The 22,973-nt window shown below is 43.2% G+C and overlaps 1 protein-coding gene and 1 long non-coding RNA gene across 2 annotated transcripts; both read left to right on the top strand.

The window, feature by feature from the left end:
* Positions 1–4,226: 4,226 nt before the first annotated feature.
* LOC311253898 (cyclin-dependent kinase 2-like) lies at positions 4,227–5,333 on the top strand (the record flags this gene model as incomplete). The annotated part of the gene is made up of 1 exon (XM_084384363.1): positions 4,227–5,333. One exon carries the CDS (start codon positions 4,227–4,229, stop codon positions 5,331–5,333), a length of 1,107 nt encoding a protein of 368 aa, XP_084240489.1.
* An 11,911-nt stretch (positions 5,334–17,244) lies between these two features.
* On the top strand, positions 17,245–21,915 carry LOC311253902. Its single transcript, XR_014622027.1, has 3 exons — positions 17,245–17,307; positions 19,606–20,086; positions 21,576–21,915. It is a non-coding gene; the product is annotated as an uncharacterized lncRNA (long non-coding RNA).
* The last annotated feature ends 1,058 nt before the right edge of the window (positions 21,916–22,973 follow it).

A 22,973-nucleotide genomic window follows, 5' to 3' on the forward strand; every position in this document is an offset into this window, starting at 1 on the left:
ATAACCCACGAGAAGAACATAAAAGCTGTAGACAGAGAGTCCAATGTGATCCCCAACACGTTCAAGAACCTCCTGGATACAAGCGTACTGGAGAGTGACGTGGTGACCAGAGACGCGAGCAGCGGCAAGGTCGACACCGTCAAGTATCAGGCCGTGCACAACTGCGGCTTCGTATGGAACACCAACACAATGGGGTTCGTGAGCAACGCCTGGGCCGATCGTTGTCTGATCATGGAGTCTGAGTTCCCCAAGTGCATGACACGCACGCGTAGCACTAAGCAGATACAAGACACGGTGGAGAAACGCAAGATGGAGCGCATAGCTGCAGTGTGCCTTTACAGACAGAACCTAATCCAGTCAGCTACAATGATCGGCGAGTCTGAGATCATGCAGTTCAGCTCGAGGTTCGACGTCGCGAGAGATGCCTGCGTGGCCGCCCTATACGCAAGTCACATCGTGTGTACCGGAGTAATCAGTCGTAGGGTTTCATTCTGCATCAACCAGCTCGTCTTTGCCGAGGCCATGAAACTAGCGTGTCACTTTGTGTTTGACATATGGATCCCTCCGTGGACCGAAATTCCAGACGAGAAGGATTACCCCGAGTTGAGGGCTTACATGAAACGACTGAACGAGTGCAGACTCGAAGCTTTAAACGAGCTGTCCTTCGGACAGGTCTGCCTGGAGACCAACTCTGTCTACAAGCTGTGCGTCGCGGCCTGTCTACCGGACATATGTCCCCGTGCGGTGGATATACAGGGCAACTTCGCCTGCAAGGTACTAGGGTATATCTTAACCCAGATCCACGAGCAGCACCTGTCGACCAGCTTGAAAAATGAACACTTGTGCATCGCAGGTATAGATGACATGTTTTTCTCAGAGAAGGACATCGAGTGCGGCAGTGATGCGGCGCATGAAATGATCATGCTGTGCTCGACGTGCAAGGTGCCGGTTCGCGAGTGGAACCCTGCGGTAATGAAAAATTACAAGCTGTGCACGTACAGATATGCAACCAACAAAACCTCGCACACGAGGAAAGGACACTCTAATCCTCAAAAGAAAGTGGGCTCTATCACGGTCCCACTCGAAGCCGTGTACGATATGCTGGCCCTATACGCTCCGGGTTCTCACTCAGAGTTTTGGACTCAGTTGGGCGCGAAGATGGTCGACGCCTATGATAAAGGAGACTTAGATGGTGGCAATGCCTTTGGTCAGTGTTCGGGAATTGACGATGAGCCTCCTAGGCTGATGTTCACCTTGGACTTCAACAAGGACCCAGTGTGCTCTGTAATACTGGAAGCAACAGCTGCAATTGAGCCCCTGAACGAACTCACATTCACCAAGTGTGCGCTGGGAGGGGAGATCTTCCAGTGCTCTGCGCCTTTGTATTACGGGGGCGTTATCAGAAGGGCGATGCGTCAGAATGCTCCTAAGGGGGCTTGCAACAAAAGGCATTTGAGAGAGTCTAGACTGGGTCCAAGAGGTACCTTCCACGGGCCCAGACTGAGCGTGTACTCAGTCGAGTACTCTGGCGTACCCGTGAAAAATGTGAGCTCGTTTTGTACTACGCGCACTGTCTATCATCAGGACAAGATAGCCTTGAATGTCAACCGCGATAATCGGGGACACCTGGTCGAACTAGAGGAAGATTGGGAGTGGAAGGATGCAGTTGATGTGTTTGACAGCATTCACGGCACTGACGTGTTCTCAGTCGATATGTTGAAACGGGACCATGCTGCTACAATGGTGGTCGTAAAGGGAGAGGTCATGACAGCTAGGACTCGAAAGTCGTCGAAACTCAGTGTCATGCTGAAAGGTCTGAGTGAATCGAATGGACAAGCAGCACTAGCCATGCGAAAGGGTCTCACGCCTTGTGACACTCAAGATGCAACTCAAAGGCGACAACCTGCAAGAAAGTCACCCAGCCGGGCGCGTAAAAGGAGTGAAGCACAGCAATCCAGAGACTCCCTAGACGCACTGAGTGTGAAGAGGAGAAAATGCACCAACGAGGATGTAGAAAATTGACATGTGAACCACGTGACGTTTCATACATACATACATACATACATATACACACTCACAAAGAATACTCAAAGATGAAACACTATTATTGAAAGAATGACAACCTGTGTCGCCTTCTACTGTCAAACACGACAATAAAAAAAACCTAAAACACCTAACACTGTGTCATTGACTTATTGGTTTCTGAATCCTATCTATGAAAAAGTGATATCTTCAGTCAGAACCTTGCTGACTCCACAGGAGCAAATGACGCTGTGCACCTGCATGTATGACAGTATTATCTGGATAATAAAAAACCCAAACGCCTTTGAACAACACTGAGTCATTAGGTACCCCATATCAATGCTGTTTTATTATGTTTTGTTCAGGTTTTTTTTTTTGTGTGTGCTTAGGATCCTCCGCCGATGATCAACATGTTCTTTGAAACCTGTACATATTTTGACAAAACCCTGAGGGTTTCAATCACTCGAACTATGTTTTATTGTAACAATAAACGTGATTCTGTACACCCTGGGAGTGTGTGATCTTGTGTGATATACAATGAAATATATATATATATATATATATATATATATATATATATATATAATGAAAACCAATGGACAATAGTGACAATAGCGATGGGTTTATTTCACAGTTAAAACAACACTTTGCTTAGCACGTTCTCCCTCAGTCAGGTCCGTTGCAGTGGTAGTCCTTGACAGTCCTCGTCACTCTTTGGTTATGTTGTGGATTGTTCACAGGTGGAACTGGTCCACTGTGACCCTGCGCGTTTACATTTCGGTGTATCAATCCTTTGGGAAACAGGTGTCAAAGTCTTGCGGAGCCTCATGACAATAAACAAAGTGGGACTAGTGATGCAGTACATGTTTCCTATGGCCGTGCAGACATTAAGCACCACGTATCTAATCTCCTCATATTCGACGTCCCTATATTTGACACGTTGTCGGTAATATATGGCACTTACGATCCAGGGTATCCAGCAGCATATGAACAACGTAACTGTGAGGAAGGGCAGCACTTGAGCTCTTCTCAGATTCGCACCAAAGGAATTGCGGTTTAAGTGCTTTCTCACAGTGTACACTATCATACCGTTGCAGTAAACGAGCACAAGTATGGGTATGAAGAAACACATGGTTGTCCTGGTCCAGAAGGTGGCAAGCTGGTAACGATGAGGCATATCATTGAAACACATCACGTTGTCCTTGGATACGGGACGAACGGTGTAATAGCATATGTCCACAAGAGCAGAGAGTGTAGGCACACAGGCGCACAGTCGACACACAAGCCTCCTCCTGTCAGAACTGTGTCTCTTCGGGACCAGGCCCTTGAGTGTTGACCTGTTGTTCACCACCTTCATGTATCTTTCGATGTTGATGTAGGCCATGAGAAATATGCCGTACTGGAAACTGAACTGTGGGGACACAAAAAAACAAAAACAAAACAAATCTCTTTAGATGAGCTGAAAGGCAGGCGTGTGTTTGAGTATGTGTTTACGGTATTTTAGAGTGGTAGTACTCACTGTCATCACTCCTGTCATCAGTTTGCACACCAGGTAGCCAAACACCCAGCCCTTCACGAGAATCATCTGAGTGACCCACACAGGCAAAGTCAGCAAAGTGGCCATGTTACAGACTCCCAGATGTGAAAAGAACACGTCGAGATCACGGACACGCCTAGCTGAGTCCTTACGAGAGATCATGATTATCATGTACATGTTGACAACCAAGCCTGTGATCATAACGAGTCCATGAAGAAGAGGGATGTAAAAGGTGCGGCTGTATTCGTAGAGATAGTGATGCGAACCTGACGGGTAGTTCGTACTAGTGAAGAGCGTAGAATTGGTGAATGTAGCATTTTCAAATGTTACATGGGTGGTGGAGAGTTGCTCCATACCGATCTGCGTGGTGACACAGGCTGCTGACAACCTTTGCAGCAACAACACAGAGACTTTAAGTACGCTCTGTGTGTGTCCCCAGCTTCCCAACCGCTGTAGTCGGGTCCAATACAGGGATTAGTCCAGCCATCGAGGTTTTGGTCCAACTGCTATAGTCGGGTCCAATACAGGGAAAAGGTCTGGTCATCGAACCAAACCATTGCTGTATATAATACCATCATATTGACAGGGTATCTAATCCTTCAAACACTTTGGGGTTTGTTTGTTTTTTGTTTTTTTTTTTGCGTCAGCAACAGTCTCACTTTCAGAAATGGAGAATTACCAGAAAGGCTCCATTATTGGCCGAGGCGCATACGGAACTGTGTACAAAGTCACGTGTCTGAAGACTGGAAAGGCGTTTGCTCTGAAATGTCACAACTCCCCTGTGGTAGAGGATGAAGACATTGTAGAGAACGATTCAACAATTGGTGTAGAGGATGCGACCGTGAGAGAACTCTCCTGTCTCAGTGCACCGAGGGGTCACAACCCCCCTGTGGTAGAGGATGAAGACATTGTAGAGAACGATTCAACAATTGGCGTAGAGGATGCGACCGTGAGAGAACTCTCCTGTCTCAGTGCACTGAGGGGTCACCCCAATGTGATTCAGATACACGATCTTTTCATTGACGGTGAGAATATCGCCATGCTCATGCCCTACGTTCCCTACACCTTGACAGTGATTCACAATGGACATGGTCTGAAAGTCTACTACGACCTTGGTAAAGCAGTACAGGTGATTCCGTTGAGTTTTGTGGCTCACTTTTCCGTTCAGGTGGCCAATGCCCTGTCTTACATGCACGGGCGTAATATAATACACAGGGACTTGACACCTCGTAATGTGCTGCTGACAGAAGATCTGACCGTTAAGGTGGCAGACATGGGCCTCTCGAGACAATCCTCCAAACGGATGAGTCCAAATGTGGTAACGGAGCCCTACAGAGCCCCAGAACTGTTTGGTGACGCCCCAGACACCAGTCGGAAAGATTACACTTGTGCCATAGACATGTGGAGTCTGGGGGTGATGATAGCAGACGCGATGGAAGGAAAGGTTGTCTTCGCGGAGCGTGATAATGACAGTGGAACTGTGTCCACGTACGACATCATTGTAAAGACTTTGTGTCCAAGAAACCATGTTAGTGCACCAGTCACTTCCTGGGACATTGACGATGTAATGCCCAACGTGATGGAGTGTACTCTAGTGAGAAGAATCGTCCTTCAATTACTGACTTTCCGTGAGAATGAGAGACTCCTGGCCCATGAGCTGCTGCAAGACCAAGAATGGGTGCAGGCTGCTCATATGACCGAGGGAGACAAAAATATGGTCATACACCAGATTCAGCAACAACAACGACGACGACAAGCGAGCAAGCGATTCTAGTCAAACAACACCAGGACTGCATAGAAATGGTTCATTGTATTCACATTTATTTTGTACATTATTCATTGTACAATGATGCATGTATGTTTACAATACCAACAAAAATAAACATTGTATATCCTCACAATAACTGTGGTATATCTGCTTGCAGGACAGGCTGTCTGCTATTCAAACACGATTGTATGAATCAGCATCGTCATTGCAATGACTATCATGACACTGTAGGGTTTGAAAGTATTCCCAGTAGACCTCCACGATTTTTCAAGTTCGTCCATCATCCTCACGATGTCTTGTATATCTAGAGAGAGAGAGAGAGAGAGAGAGAGAGAGAGAGAGAGATGTGATTGTAATAAAAAGCTACATAGTATCATGATGAAACTGACCAAAAAACGCACAACGTACCTTCACTCACGTTGACCAGGCCTGCGCCCGTTTCGACACTATCCAGCTCCTTGAGATCCGGTACTCTAATGGGTTGTCTGGTTGTCGTTGTAGTTGTCGTTGTAGTTGTCGTTGTAGTTGCTGCGGCAGTAGGAAGTGTGGATGTAGCAACTTGAACATCTGAGCAGCTTGCGTTGACCTCTCCGTGTCTCTGATACATGTAATACTGCCAGGACGATGCATCAACTCCAATTCCAATTCCAGATCCACGAAATGCTGTCCCGTTGTCAACCAGGAAACAGCAGGAACCCAGACTTTGTTCTTTGCTCATAGTGTCATTCCACACTTCGTTTAAACTCCACATTTGCTTATTGTGGTATTGTGCTAGCCTGGAGATTCGAATGACACCCTGGAGCGGGGCAATGACTGCAGCCTTCGTCCCTGTGTCAACCTTGGCAGTGTAGTAAAACATACCACACGTATCACTGTTTACTCTCAAATAGAAAGTCTCCTTTCCAATCCTGTACATGCCTTCGTCTGTACACGTGAGAAAGCGAATGTTGACTTGGTAGCCCAGAGAGTTCATCGTCAGCTCGTATATCTGGTAAATAGCGTACATGGGTTCTCGGTCTTTCTGGAAAAACTGATTAGGACTCTGCAAGTACCCCGGCAGCGTGACAGTGCTACCCACTGTACCAACTATGGTGACCGGTTCAAGTCTTTTCTCCGTGAGACCTTTCGTAACTACGGTGACCGGTTCAATTCTTTCTTTCGTGAGACCTTCCATCCTTGTCAGGGTACAACAATCAACTGTCGCAGCAATGCACAGTAGAGTCATTGTGATAGGAATGTACATCCTCATAGCGCTTGGGTTTACACACTGTGAACCAATTCTGAGTCTCCTCGCAGTGAGTGTTACTTCAGGAGCAGTAGCGCCCTTGTATGTGTGCTGAACCCAGTTTCGTCACCACCCAGCCATGCAAAAATGGCCGATTTGTACAACTGCATAAGCTTGGTCCAACTGCATAAGCTTGGTCCAACTGCATAGGTTTGGTCCAACTGCATAGGTTTGGTCCAACTGATAGGTCTGTTGGTTAACCGTTTTACATGGTCATGAACATGTGTTCGGAGGATAGTTCTAGATGAGTCACTCACTTTTCACGGGATTTTAAGATTTTAACATGTGTATGTAAGTCGAACCAAACAGGGTTTCACATGTCACTCAACCACTGCTGTGTCAATCACAAGATGTTAGTATTCTAAGCAACACATTACACTAATCCCTAAATGCTTTACATTATACACAGTATTCAAATATATATGTTAACAATGTCTTTAGTTTGGTCAGCACAAACTCACTTTTGAGTGAATGATATTCGTGGACTACGTCAAAAATGCCACACGACCCTATAGTGTACTCGCAGTAGGGATTTCTCGGAAAGTCCTCATTAGTCCCTCTTAGATTGAGACGGTAGACATAATGAGCCATCTCGATGTACGTGATATGATCATCCTTGTACAGGAGATACCTGTCTAATCCATTACCTCCCTTCTGAAGAGTTCCCAGGAGATAAACCTGTTTCGAGTCTTTTAATGTCACTGGTATGTAACCATCCAGAGAAGTGTGAGCGACCCGTAGATGTTCAGGGAGCGATGATGTGATCCACTTGTCCGTAAAAGTAGGATTGCAAAAAGATTCTCCGTTCACCATGTACACATTACGGAAACAGTTGAGAAAATGGACTATCACCTCAGGCCTAGCCCCCGTGATCTCGATCAATTGTCTGGGTATGATACTGGAAGACACAAAGAGTACGCTGCGTTGGTTGCACGGGGATGACAGTAGAAGAGGCTTCAGTTTGTCAGTTATGTGCTGTGTGTAGCCATTGACGAGTTGCTCTTGTTCCAAAGGAGTTGTGTACTGTCCTCCGGGTGAGAGGTCTGTGTCTATGTCTGTGTCTGTGTCCGTGTCTGTGTCTTCGTCTAGGTCTAATACTGCACTGTAGCTAAAGTGTTCATTCACCACAGTTGCATTTATAAAAAGGTTATACGCACAAATCTCCTGTTTGCCCCCTCTAATGACAACATAATCCACATACACGTTGTTGTGATAAACCCCTCTTGAATTTGCCATTAGGGTGCTTGAGTCATATTGAGTTGCAGCCTCAGTTGTATCCATGTCCTATCGCTTTTATGATGCCTGAATCTGAATAAATTGGAACCCCCATTGGATGTATCAATGTGTATGTGACAAATCAATGCTACAGTGAACCATCAAGTCGCAAAACTTCTAGAGGGTTACATCTCTGTCAGGGTGGCTTTAGCGTACCTCAACTACAAACAAGAGTCACTACACACACACACACACACACACACACACACACACACACACACAGAGAGAGAGTCAGGTTAACACATTCTTTTATTCATCTTCATACACAGTCACAGGTTTTCTTGTAGCATCGCTGCAAAGGTGTGGTAAACTACATAATAAACAACAGTCTTCATGGGATTCCAGATCGTAGACATGTCCTGAGGGTCCCCTTCTGTCAAGACACACTTGAGAGCCTCAGAACAGTTGTCGTTCACTTCAATGTTGGTGTGATACGTTAAACTGTGATCCAAGGTCAAAGTCATTGCCAAATCAAAGTCTCCGTTGTCCATTTCTCTTGGGCCCAAGAACTCCGATATGAACGGGTTCGGAGGCTCTTTCACAATAGCTTTCGCCTTCTCCAGATAATGTACAGATGGTGCCTGTACTTTGTGAATAAGACATTGGAAGCTGTGTTCTCTCCCTGGGCATTTGTGTATCTCAAACAGGGTTTGATCAACTCTCGGAAAGCCTTCGCAGGTCACGGTAATCTTGTATCTGCGGATGTCTGTAAGTCTCACGGTGCACGCAAGTTGAAACCCAGGACATGTCCAGCCCATTCCAGTCAGGTTGACTAGAAGCTCACGTGTGTCCTTTTCAAGTCTTGTAGCTTCAGCAGCACACAGTCCTGTGAAGTCATCCTGCTGTTTTTTAACCAAGATGTTAGACATGGTGGACGTGTCGGGTTAGGTCGTCTCATAGGAGTGTCAACATGTGCGATTTGGAACTATTTTTATTATTGTTAATATGTCGTGATATATAAAAGGTTTCAATGTAAGCAACCAGACGACAATCAGGCTGTCATAGGCCTTCTCAAAATCTTCATCTATCTGTTCCAACAAGTCACCAGGATTGGTATCTAGAATCAGATACACTCTTCCAAGAGTGTATCTGATTCCAAGAGTGTATCTGATTCGTACAATCTTGCATGGTAGATGTAAGGCAAATGATAGATATAGACAGTCAAGGGTGTCTATATAGCCAGGGAGGCAAAGATGGAGGGATGTTTGTGAAGGTTGACAATATGAGCTATGGTTGGAAGAATTGCTCCATGGTCACGTTCTTGACAAACACGAGTCCTGTTGGTGACACAACAGAAATATAAATCACATCATCACAAAAAAAAACGAGTCCAACAACACGTTCATATATACAATCTCCAACAAAGTTCCACTTTGTGTTTATTTTCACAATGTTATCATATACACTTACAAACACAAAGGTGTACATTTGACAAGTGTGAATAAAAGCGTGCAGACATGAAGAGATATCAAAAACATGGTTTGTCAATATTACATAATCTCTGTGTGTACATTTCATAGGGAGGGGTGTTAGAACAACACCCACGGTTAGATACATTTCCAGTGTTTCACATATCAATATAGAAAACCGCTATCCCTTTTGTTGAGGACACATTTACTGTATATATTGGTTGTACAAAACCTACAACTACTCCTACAGCCACTTGACCATGACCACAGGTCATATCTAAATGAAACTATAAACCGCTGTGTTGGTACACATCTGTGCAGATCCATAACTGTCCTCGTCGTAGTCCCTAAACTCACCAACGATGTCAATACAATGCTGGTCTACACTGTCACCGTCAAACTCTTCACCATGAGGGCAAGTGAATATAGTCTTGGCAAGCTTGCGATTGAATGTGTAGTCTGTATCATGGATGACCAGACGTTTTACGTATTTAGGGGTGACACTTACCATCCCACTCTTCGAAGCTAGCACAGTTATCACGTCAACCACACTAGAACCGTCGGAGGGTTTACAATCTAAGACTATAGCCAGGGACCGGTCTGTTGGTGTCGCGTACTGAACTTTAAACCACCGAGACAGATAAACCACCATCTCTCTAAACTCCAAGCCTGTGGTAATGTTTTTCAAATCTTTATGGACAAGTGGAAATACCTCAGTCTGCCCTGCTGATGACACAGCCGAACACCACATAGCCAAGATGATCTGTCTTTTCAACACAAAACAGCTCCAGTGAAATCGGTATGAACCAAGGGATACGTTGAACAATTTAGGCAAGTAGTCATCAGGACCAATCATCTTTTCCGTGTTGGGCAGCGGACAGGTTCCCACCAGAATGTGATCCCAGAAACCCGGAACGTGAGGGATGCAGACATATCTGTAGGCCGTCTCTTCTGGCATTCGTGCGTTTGCCCAATACGTGAAGGACATCTCATCTCTCGCGGTGATGAGGTGGCTGAACACTGCATGGAGAAGCAACAACAGTTTCAATTGCCAAGTTGATAGATGAATAATGTATAGCTTGGAAAATAGAATAAAAATTACACGTACCGCTTTGCAGACTCTCAAGAGAAGGCCCAACGTTGGTGTCCAAGATACTCCGAGCGAATCTGCTGACATTGTCATCTGTCCTGAAACGGTCGGTTGGATCACGTTCGAGCTCCCACACTCCTATGTTCGCCATATCAGGATAATTAGCCAACCTGCTGACTGTGGTGTTGATGGTGCCGCGTTGAGACACTACACTGTGTACCTTGCATCCTCTGTGCGCGTGGTAACATATTGTGCAGATTACACAACCACATACACATTGGATGGGTTTGTTGAACTGAATCAAGAATTCTTGACAGATAACCGCTCTGTTGAAGGTTGTCTTACAGGTGGCACACAAGAGCGACTGCTTTATCAGAGCCAGCAGAGTATCGCTGAACGTGATGTTTTCACCATGGCTCTCCAAGCTGTGCCGTGGAGTGAGAGCGTGGGGGGCTTCTGGGTGTGTTACAGCTACTACAGCTTCGGTTGGGAATTGGAATATTGAATGCTGTAGTACAGGTGTAACTGGCTGGAAGATGTCGCAACTTACACCCTGACACTGCTGAGGCTGTGGTGGTGGTGGTGGTGGTAGTTGTGGTTGCAGGAATACCAGTTGCTGAGATTGTAGAGGGTCACGGTGATGTATTGGTAGCTGCTGCTGCTGGGGTGTCAGAGGTAATTGGTGCTGTGTTTCAGCAGGCACTTGCTGGTGGGACGTTAGATGTCGAGGTGTTGAAGGTACTTGTGGGTGATGGTCTTCTACTCGAAAAGTTCGGGTCGAGGAGTCTTGTGACACGTCTTGTGACGCGTACTCACAGGTCTGCTCTGCAGGAAACAGGTTAACGTAGCCAGACGCAGACACGTCTCCATAATCGTATATCGATTTAGGCTGGCATATAGGGACTGTCGTGGGAATAGTGAACACGCTTGCAGCATGCGTGTCTGAACTGGACTGGAAATTCCATAGTCTCTCATTGCACTCACTTACATCGATGAAACTCTCCTGGTGAGTGTCTCTGTTACTGTAAGATAAAAAAGGAAGGAACATTGTCAGTAAAGCACCACAAGGTATAGCTTCTACCAGTATAATTAGAAACACAATGATGATGATGATGATGATGATGATGATATACACATACCACTCTGGCAAAGATGCAAGACTTGTGGATGCAATCACAGGTTCAGCATATCCAGGTGTATCGTTACACATTTCACACACCGGTGCAGCTTGGGACTCTGGCTCAGGTGTACGTTGGGACATGGTATTACACTCCTCAGTTTCAGCAGGGGCACCCTCCTTCTCGTCACACTGGGACTCAAGTAGTTTAACACAGGCAGCGCTGGTCTCAGCATAGTCAGCCTCCACCTCACTATACTGGGACACGAGCTCAGTTGATGCAACAATGGTCACAGACGCAATGTCTGTTGTTGAGACATCCCTTGACTCTTGTTTAGCACAGGCAGCGCTGGTCTCGGCAGAGGCCTCATCTGTGTTACACCGGGTGAACTTCCTTTCAGCTGGCACTGTACACACTTCATGGTCGGCGGAGGTTCTGTTGTCTCCAGCTGCACTCTTTGAGCTACTGCGTCTGATTATGAATGAATGAATGAATGAATGAATTAATGTTATTTCGAACATGTATATAAAGAAATAAATGTATGTAGCTATTTGTACATACAAAAGAAAGAAAGAAAATAAGAAATTAAAAAAGTAAAATAAAATACAGAGCAGGTCGCTCTTTGATGAAACTGCAGCAGTGCATACAGGAGAAAGACTGAAACTAAAGTATCGATCTCATTCCACTCAAGGAGTGGGAGAAGTACAACACTTTTTAAAAAATAAATAAAAATTCCCACCCCTTTTTAACTACTCTTCAGTTTGTAGCCACACGAATAAACTAACTACATAATACACCTATATGAATATATACCATATATACCCTTCATGAATATCCATATAAATATATAATCACAATAATATATACTACATACCCATCTTTGTAAATCCTTATCTTTGGGGCAGAGGCCTCATCTGTCTTGTACCTGGACTTCTTCTCAGCTGGGACTTTAGACACGTCGTAGTCAGCGGAGCCTCTGTTGTCTCCAGCTGCAGTCTTTGAGCCACTGCGTCTGATTATGAATGAATGAATGAATGAATGAATGAATGAATTTTATTTCGAACATGTATATAAAGAAATAAATGTATGTAGCTATTTGTACATACAAAAGAAAGAAAGAAAATAAGAAATTAAAAAAGTAAAAATAAAAAACAGAGCTAAGACATTACAAAACACTGCACATAGTGGTGGGCGATACTGCATGATTTGGTATCGATCCGATACCAAGTAAATACAGGGCCAGTATCGCCGATACCCATACCGACACCGATACTTTTTAAATTATTAAGTTGGATGCATCATCAAATTGCTAAATCTGAATGAATTTTCATGACTTTTTAGTGTTTTTGGATTATTAATTAGTTAAAACCCAGGACAGACTGTGGGTAAAGTTTATAGGTCAATAGAAAATACATTATCATAACAAAAGTTTTTGTTCAGAAACAATAGAACAGTAACAAAAACAATTTTTCCCCATAAAGTGTCATGTCTGGATTTGTTTCTTAAATAAACAAAGTGCACAAAATGATCTACTACCCTTTTAGAGAACGGTAGTAGATAATTATCTTTTCTTTTTTGTTTTCGTCCGCATGATTTTTTATATGCTTGTATGAATTTGTGAGGGTCACTATCTTAAAGCCTATTTGCAGATCATGCCCTCCTCCTGCTCTGTGTGTGTGTGTGTGTGTGTGTGTGTGTGTGTGTGTGTGTGTGTGTGTGTGTGCTGCTGGCTGCTTGCGTGTTTGCCTGAGTCACGTGACGGTACATCATCAAATCACAAGAGGGGGGAGGTGGAGCAAAGTGTGCCTGCTGTGAGGACTGACTCAGACAGAGGTCGCCTCTTTGATGAAACTGCAGCAGTGCATACAGGAGAAAGACTGAAACTAAAGTATCGATCTCATTCCACTCAAGGAGTGGGAGAAGTACAACACTTTTTAAAAAATAAATAAAAATTCCCATCCCTTTTTAACTACTCTTCAGTTTGTAGCTACACGAATAACCTAACTACATAATACACCTATATATATATATATATACCATATATACCCTTCATGAATATCCATATAAATATATAATCACAATAATATATACTACATACCCATCTTTGTAAATCCTTATCTTTGGGGCAGAGGCCTCATCTGTCTTGTACCTGGACTTCTTCTCAGCTGGGACTTTAGACACGTCGTAGTCAGCGGAGCCTCTGTTGTCTCCAGCTGCAGTCTTTGAGCCACTGCGTCTGATTGTCTTTGGGGAAGAGACAGGCCTTGGCTCTTGTTCAACACTGGCAGCGTCGGCAGAGGCTCTGTTGTCTCGGGTTGCACTCTTTGAGCTAATGCTTCCGATTGCCTTTGGGGCAGAGGTCACATTGACAATATACACTTCTTCATCATTGTCAGAGTTGCTACTGGAGTCGCTGCTGGAGTCACTGCTGCTGTCGCTGCTGCTGTTGCTGTTGCTGTCACTGTCACTGCTGCTGCTGTTGGTGTTACTGTCGTTCTTCCAGGCTCTCTTTTTTTTATTACAGGTTGAGGGAGGGGTAGCCTTGGACGACTGCACTCTGGACGTACTGTGCTTGTGTAAAGCACCTGTGTCTTGTCTACCAAGCTTTGCTGTTGGAACGCTACCTGTGTCACTGTGAATTTGATCACCGGAGACTTTGGCTCTCACCACACCAATAACTGAGCTGTCTGATTCTGTCCTTCTCTTACGGTTTACACAAGTCTTAGTAATCTCTTGACTATAATTACCAACAGTCCATCTAAGACTTGTAGATTGGGATCTGTTGCCACTGTCATGCTGCCTGGCTCTCTCATCGGTCTTACGGTACTTACTTTTACTAGAGGACACTGTCAATTCTTGAGGTTCTTCAGATATCCGACGTTTTCCACTTCCAGTAGCATGGCACACTGGTGTTTTGTAACCAATGTTCTTCCAGAGTGGACCTTGTTCAGACCCGTGTCTGTCAACCCGAGATTGACATCGATAGGTTCCTCTTCCTCTTCCTCTTCCTCTGCCATAAGGACCCTCGGGGTGTCTCGGGTGGCCAATGTTATGAGCAACCACATACTGTTCTTGGTACGCTCTATTGTCAAACCTTTTATTACTTTCCCCACACCACCGTCTTTGTTCCATTTTGCGCACAGGAGATGGTGTAGATTCTCTCAGTTCTGTATCAGGTTGATGCAATTGCTTGTATTTAGGATGATGTCCACGTACGATCCCAGTTTTGTTTTGTCCTTTGCCCTTGCCTTTGTCTTCTTCATAGCAGCTCATATTCTCAGTCCAGAGTCTAAGTTACACTGACTTTACTGTCTGTGTAACTTCACTTATATTAAGCAGAGACTCCTCCTAAGAATTTCAAGTCTCAACAGACACACACACACACACACACACACACACACACACACATTTCCATAACAGTATAGACTTGCAGCAGTACCTGCTGGATGACATCATTTTAATTGGATCAAATAGTACCGGATTGATAAGTCCGAGTCAATTGGACCGAAAAGCACTGGTTGGATGATTTGAGCCTCGTTATGGTTCATGACACACACACACACACACGCACGCACACACACACACACACACACACTGTCTGCGAGAACTACCAACAGGTGTTGTTTCCATAGGAGATACACTCTACTGGGCAAAGGTTCCCGTAGGTGTGTGTGTGTGTGTCTGTGTGTGTGTGTGTGAGGGAGAGAGAGAGAGAGAGAGAGAGAGAGAGAGAGCTGACACATAGATTTAATGACAATGACAATGACATTGTTGATCATGTTAACAATATGCTGAGCCTTAGACAGATTTGTATTATGTTCGCATTTGAAGTTGTTATGGAATGCAATGTGAATAAAATAAAAAAGTACGGTGTGATTTCTTCATTATACACCAGTAGACACCACATGGATATACAAGAGTCTAAGGAGGAAGTCAAAGGAGGAAGCTACATAAAACCCGAGAGAGAGAGAGAGAGAGAGAGAGAGAGAGAGTCAGATGTCACTGCATGTCACACATTAAGAAATATTTCAATGTAAAGACTGAAAGACTCATTTATTTCTGTTCCCTTTTGCTACACTTCTGCCGCGGCAGATCTGCATATGCGTGCCACGATCCGCAAGTGTAGAAAAAAGTCATCTGTGACTTTACCATTTCCATAACAGTACAGCCGTGCAAATGCAGGCAGTACCTGCTGGATGACATCATTTTAATTGGATCAAATAGTACCGGATTGATAAGTCCGAGTCAATTGGACCGAAAAGCACTGGTTGGATGATTTGAGCCTCGTTATGGTTCATGACACACACACACACACACACACACACACACACACACACACACACTTTGCTTTGCTGTCTAATTAGCAGGGGAATACATCACTGCATGTCACACATGAAGAAATGCTTCAAATTTAACCCTCATGTTGTGTTCATTTCATGTTAAACAATTTTGTGTTCCCGGTCAAAAATGACCGTTCCATTAAAACTCATCATAAAAACTCTAATAATACATATATTATCACTACTTGTTGTGTTAGATTTTTTTATCAACTTAAGTTCTTGTGAACATTACAAGTTTTGAACTTCTTTTTGTTATTTATGCCCTCTATGCCTCATTGATCTGAGCGGGTACATCTTGAATTTGAGTTCTAAAAAACACAATTTCTGGATTATTTTGACTATAAGAAATAATCAGATGAAACATAGTATACTGTTTATCACAGACTACTTTGGGTCAAAGATACCATGGACATTTGTTTTGAAACCATTTAATATTTTTATACAGTTACATAAAATAACACCTGTGTGGTGATCAAAAATATAATCAAGAGCTGCATTTACTGTATATCAATCTGCCATGGTGCTGCCACACAGTGCACTGAACAATGAGCAGGGCCTCAAAAAAGCCTTATATACCAAAGCTACGAGAAAAGTTCAATGTTATTGAAAGTTTGTTGCAACTGTCTGCGAGAACTACCAACAGGTGTTCTTCCCATAGGAGAGACACTCTACTGGGCAAAGGTTCCCGTAGGTGTGTGTGTGTGTGTCTGTGTGTGTGTGAGGGAGAGAGAGAGAGAGAGAGAGAGAGAGAGAGAGAGAGAAAGACAGAGAGAGTGTGTGCACGTGTCCATCTGACAAATGAGAATGTGCCTGAGCTCAGTTTTTTTTCCACGGGAAACATTTTTTTCCCGTGGGATCATTTCCTGTTTGGCAATATGGAGGGGAGTGTGGCCTTGACCTGAGCGCATCGTGTTCTCACACACAGAAATATAATTGCATGATAGCTGCATGAGACATAACACCTGCAGCAGTACATTTACTTTGTTAGCAAGATTATATTTTCCACAAACTATAGACAGTGTGAACAATTTCAAAATAATGGACAAGAGAAAGACGTTTGAGTTGCAACATTATTTTCAAAAAGATACAAACCTCTTGTAATTAAAATGAAAAAAAGACAATTGCGATTACTTACATGATACTATGAGTTTTATAGCAAAAATGTATAATGTTCCAATATATTGGAAAAGACGGGAGACACACACACACACACACACACACACACACACACACACAGAGAGAGAGAGAGAGATCACACACACACACACACACACACACACACACACACACACACACACACACACACAGAGTTTGCATTGCAACAGGAAATGCCCTCCCCCATGTAGAGAGAATGGAAAAGACAGAGTTTCGAGGGACCAGGACTTTAGTATTGAGTTATTCTGGTAACGTGTGAGGAGGAAAGAGAAAACTGACAGACTCCGTGTTGAAGGACAGACGGGACGGTAACATTGACTCAAATATCCTTTTATTTTACTTGTTGAGTAGTTTTGGGACCACAACGAACAAGTATAATACATCGGGAATGGTACATTATTTTGGTTTGGTTTGATTTAGATTGCATTAAGGTGTTTGTGGGCCCAGAGTGTGTGTTTAAGTAACGTTGAAGTTGATAAATTGAGATTTTCTGAAGTAATCCATTTGAGGATGTGTTAAAAACAGTGTTAAAAGTTTTTTGTCTGTGTATATAATACAATGTAAAAAAAAGGAATAATTTATTTATAGTATTTCCTGGAAAAAAAGGGGACAGTAATATTTTAATTTCATTTTTTTGTTATATTGGAAAAGGTGGGAGAGAGAGACAAATACAAAAGTATTTGCAAATGTGTATTAATGTCTCTGTACGTATTTAGATATGTGTGTTCGTGTTGACATTTGTATGTATGTGTTCAGATCTGTGTGTCCGTGTTTACGTTATTTTGGTTTGGGTATATATTTAGGTGTAGGATTTAGATTGTATTAAGGTGTGTGTTTAGTGAGGGTTTTTTTTTTTTGCCCTTAAACGTGTCAAGTGAATAAGGAATTAAGGTGTTTGTGGGCCCAGAAAGTGTATTTAAGTAACTGTGAAGTTGATAAAGTGAAATTTAGATTAACTTTATCATTGTTAAGTGAGACATTGGAGCATGCATGCAATCATCTTCTGATGATTGTATGCCCTGAGCTCAGGCTCACAACCTCACGCTGCCTGGCTGCTGTTGAGAGGCAGATCACAATGGATTCTCGATTGTTTGCTGTCAGTTAGGTTCATGTTTTAGCAGAATGTGAACAAAATATGAACTTTTAGTTACAGTAAGTTTAGGGTAACGATCATCTGTTAGTGTCACCCCAATACATCGGGAATGGTACATTATTTTGGTTTGGTTTGATTTAGATTGCATTAAGGTGTTTGTGGGCCCAGAGTGTGTGTTTAAGTAACGTTGAAGTTGATAAATTGAGATTTTCTGAAGTAATCCATTTGAGGATGTGTTAAAAACAGTGTTAAAAGTTTTTTGTCTGTGTATATAATACAATGTAAAATTTTTCTTTAAAAAAAAGGAATAATTTATTTATAGTATTTCCTGGAAAAAAAGGGGACAGTAATATTTTAATTTCATTTTTTTGTTATATTGGAAAAGGTGGGAGAGAGAGACAAATACAAAAGTATTTGCAAATGTGTATTAATGTCTCTGTACGTATTTAGATATGTGTGTTCGTGTTGACATTTGTATGTATGTGTTCAGATCTGTGTGTCCGTGTTTACGTTATTTTGGTTTGGGTATATATTTAGGTGTAGGATTTAGATTGTATTAAGGTGTGTGTTTAGTGAGGGGTTTTTTTTTGCCCTTAAACCTGTCAAGTGAATAAGGAATTAAGGTGTTTGTGGGCCCAGAAAGTGTATTTAAGTAACTGTGAAGTTGATAAAGTGAAATTTAGATTAACTTTATCATTGTTAAGTGAGACATTGGAGCATGCATGCAATCATCTTCTGATGATTGTATGCCCTGAGCTCAGGCTCACAACCTCACGCTGCCTGGCTGTTGTTGAGAGGCAGATCACAATGGATTCTCGATTGTTTGCTGTCAGTTAGGTTCATGTTTTAGCAGAATGTGAACAAAATATGAACTTTTAGTTACAGTAAGTTTAGGGTAACGATCATCTGTTAGTGTCACCCCAATAGTGACACGCTCAATGTGTAGATTGTACTGCTACAGCAGCCAGGCAGCGTCAGTTCAGGGCAAAGGAAAATGACAGACAAATCTTTTCTACACTTGCGGATCGCGACACTGAACACACACACACACACAGATCTGAATACCCACACAAAGATCTGAATACACACACACAGTTTGAGATGCACATTTGCAAATAGTTTTGCAACAATTAGAACTCCATACCTCCCACACAAAGGAGGAAGCTACATAAAACCCGAGAGAGATATAGAGAGTCAGATGTCACTGCATGTCACACATTAAGAAATGTTTCAATGTAAAGACTAAGACTCATTTATTTCTGTTTATTGATACTGTCATTTTTCTCATTATTACTTATTGTTCTATTACTGTTTATTATTTTAAACATGCACACGAACACACAGATAATTATTGTCTTATTTTATTTTTCTTAAATTTTACTCTATTTATTTATATTAACTTATGAAGTGTATTTTTGTCCTGTTTAATTGACTCTGCGGCGGGTGCTTGTGTACTTGTGTTGTGTTATTTGTGCTGCTTTCTTTTCACTATTTTATAACTTGTGTGTTTCAGGTATGACAGAGAAGAGAGAGGAAAACAAATGTGGTGCAGTTGTAGGACGACTGGTTCCCAACCCAGTCAGCTCCTCACCACGCAGCGGTAGCCACCACGGACGCCTGAGTTAACAACGTCAACTAGCCAACGGCGTTAGCCGAGCAGCTGGCCCACGAGAGAGAACCCAGTCCCCCGACTACAACGGCGGAGAGGAGCAGAGGATCCGGTGGACAGGTGCTGACGGCGTTAGCCTAGCAGCTGGCCCACGAGAGACAGCCCAGTCCCCCGACTACAACGGCGGAGAGGAGCAGAGGATCCGGTGGACAGGTGCTGACGGCGTTAGCCTAGCAGCTGGCCCACGAGAGACAGCCCAGTCTCCCTGCTCGTGTGAGAGCTAAGCTTGTGAGAAACCACAATGGAGGAAGAGGGGGGTGTCAGACTTTGCGGGCGCGGCAACATACCACCACTGCCCCCAGTCATACTAACTGTCATGTTGCTGGTAAGTTGGTAAATTGAAATTTTCTGAAGTAATCCATTTGAGGATTATAGTGTTGAAGTTTTGTCACACCAAATGTCTGTGCATATAGTACTGTGTAAAGTGTGTACACACACACCCACACAGAAACATGTCCTCACAATTGATGTCTTATTTTATTTTCTTCAATTTTTACTCTATTTATATATGTATATATTAACTCATGAAGTGTATTTGTGTTCTGTTTAATTGACTCTTTGCGCTTTAGCAACACAGTCTCTGTGACATTCATGCAAATAAAGTAAATTTGAATTGAGAGTGAGAGAGACAGAGAGACAGAGAGAGCTGACACATAGATTTAATGACAATGACAATGACATTGTTGATCATGTTAACAATATGCTGAGCCTTAGACAGATTTGTATTATGTTCGCATTTGAAGTTGTTATGGAATGCAATGTGAATAAAATAAAAAAGTACGGTGTGATTTCTTCATTATACACCAGTAGACACCACATGGATATACAAGAGTCTAAGGAGGAAGTCAAAGGAGGAAGCTACATAAAACCCGAGAGAGAGAGAGAGAGAGAGAGAGAGAGAGAGAGAGAGAGAGAGAGAGTCAGATGTCACTGCATGTCACACATTAAGAAATATTTCAATGTAAAGACTGAAAGACTCATTTATTTCTGTTCCCTTTTGCTACACTTCTGCCGCGGCAGATCTGCAAATGCGTGCCATGATCCGCAAGTGTAGAAAAAAGTCATCTGTGACTTTCCTTTGCCCTGAGCTCAGGCTCACAACCTCACGCTGCCTGGCTGCTGTTGAGACACAGACCACAATGGATTCTCGATTGTTTGCTGTCAGGTAAAGCAACACTAGGTAACTTCCCAGAGAGGGTAGGTACATACCTGACGTAAAGAAGTCTAGTGCGACCTGGCATTGGCATTGGTTTACAAAAAATCCAAGTAGCTGCTGGCTAAATCCACCGATGAATAAACGTGTCTTAAAGCAGGTCGCACTAGACTTCTTTATGTCAGGTATGTACTGTACCTACCCGCTCTGGGAAGTTACACAGTGCGGTTTCTGCCGCCGTGACCCCAGCCAAGCTGCAGAGGCGTCACCATTCATCATATTAACCATTATTCTACCACATAACTGAGTTTAGAAATATTATTTTAAGGTCGAAAAACTACCTAGTGTTGCTTTAAGTTCATGTTTTAGCAGAATGTGAAAACAATATGAACTTTTACTTACAGTAACTTATTAGTAATACTTATTCTCATTATTACTTATTATTCTATTACTGTTTATTATTTTAAACATGCACACGAACACACAGACAATTATTGTCTTTTTTATTTTTCTTAAATTTTACTCTATTTTTATATGTTTATATTAACTTATGAAGTGTATTTTTGTCCTGTTTAATTGACTCTGTGGTGGGTGCTTGTGTACTTGTGTTGTGTTATTTGTGCTGCTTTCTTTTCACTATTTTATAACTTGTGTGTTTCAGGTATGACAGAGAAGAGAGAGGAAAACAAATGTGGTGCAGTTCTAGGACGACTGGTTCCCAACCCAATCAGCTCCTTACCACGCAGTGGTAGCCACCACGGACGCCTGAGTTAACAACGTCAACTAGCCAACGGCGTTAGCCGAGCAGCTGGCCCACGAGAGACAGCCCAGTCTCCCTACGACACGGCGGAGAGGAGCAGAGGATCCGGTGGGTAGGCGCTGATGGCATTAGCCTAGCAGCTGGCCCACGAGAGACAGCCCAGTCTCCCTACGACGACGGTGGAGAGGAGCAGAGGATCCGGTGGGTAGGCGCTGATGGCATTAGCCTAGCAGCTGGCCCACGAGAGAGAACCCAGTCCCCCGACTACAACGGCGGAGAGGAGCAGAGGATCCGGTGGACAGGTGCTGACGGCGTTAGCCTAGCAGCTGGCCCACGAGAGACAGCCCAGTCCCCCGACTACAACGGCGGAGAGGAGCAGAGGATCCGGTGGACAGGTGCTGACGGCGTTAGCCTAGCAGCTGGCCCACGAGAGACAGCCCAGTCTCCCTGCTCGTGTGAGAGCTAAGCTTGTGAGAAACCACAATGGAGGAAGAGGGGGGTGTCAGACTTTGCGGGCGCGGCAACATACCACCACTGCCCCCAGTCATACTAACTGTCATGTTGCTGGTAAGTTGGTAAATTGAAATTTTCTGAAGTAATCCATTTGAGGATTATAGTGTTGAAGTTTTGTCACACCAAATGTCTGTGCATATAGTACTGTGTAAAGTGTGTACACACACACCCACACAGAAACATGTCCTCACAATTGATGTCTTATTTTATTTTCTTCAATTTTTACTCTATTTATATATGTATATATTAACTCATGAAGTGTATTTGTGTTCTGTTTAATTGACTCTTTGCGCTTTAGCAACACAGTCTCTGTGACATTCATGCAAATAAAGTAAATTTGAATTGAGAGTGAGAGAGACAGAGAGACAGAGAGAGCTGACACATAGATTTAATGACAATGACAATGACATTGTTGATCATGTTAACAATATGCTGAGCCTTAGACAGATTTGTATTATGTTCGCATTTGAAGTTGTTATGGAATGCAATGTGAATAAAATAAAAAAGTACGGTGTGATTTCTTCATTATACACCAGTAGACACCACATGGATATACAAGAGTCTAAGGAGGAAGTCAAAGGAGGAAGCTACATAAAACCCGAGAGAGAGAGAGAGAGAGAGAGAGAGAGAGAGAGAGAGAGAGAGAGAGTCAGATGTCACTGCATGTCACACATTAAGAAATATTTCAATGTAAAGACTGAAAGACTCATTTATTTCTGTTCCCTTTTGCTACACTTCTGCCGCGGCAGATCTGCAAATGCGTGCCATGATCCGCAAGTGTAGAAA

This window comes from Pagrus pagrus (assembly GCF_965226575.1).
Source record: "Pagrus pagrus genome assembly, contig: HAP1_SCAFFOLD_63, whole genome shotgun sequence".
NCBI classification, from domain to species: Eukaryota; Metazoa; Chordata; class Actinopteri; order Spariformes; family Sparidae; genus Pagrus; species Pagrus pagrus.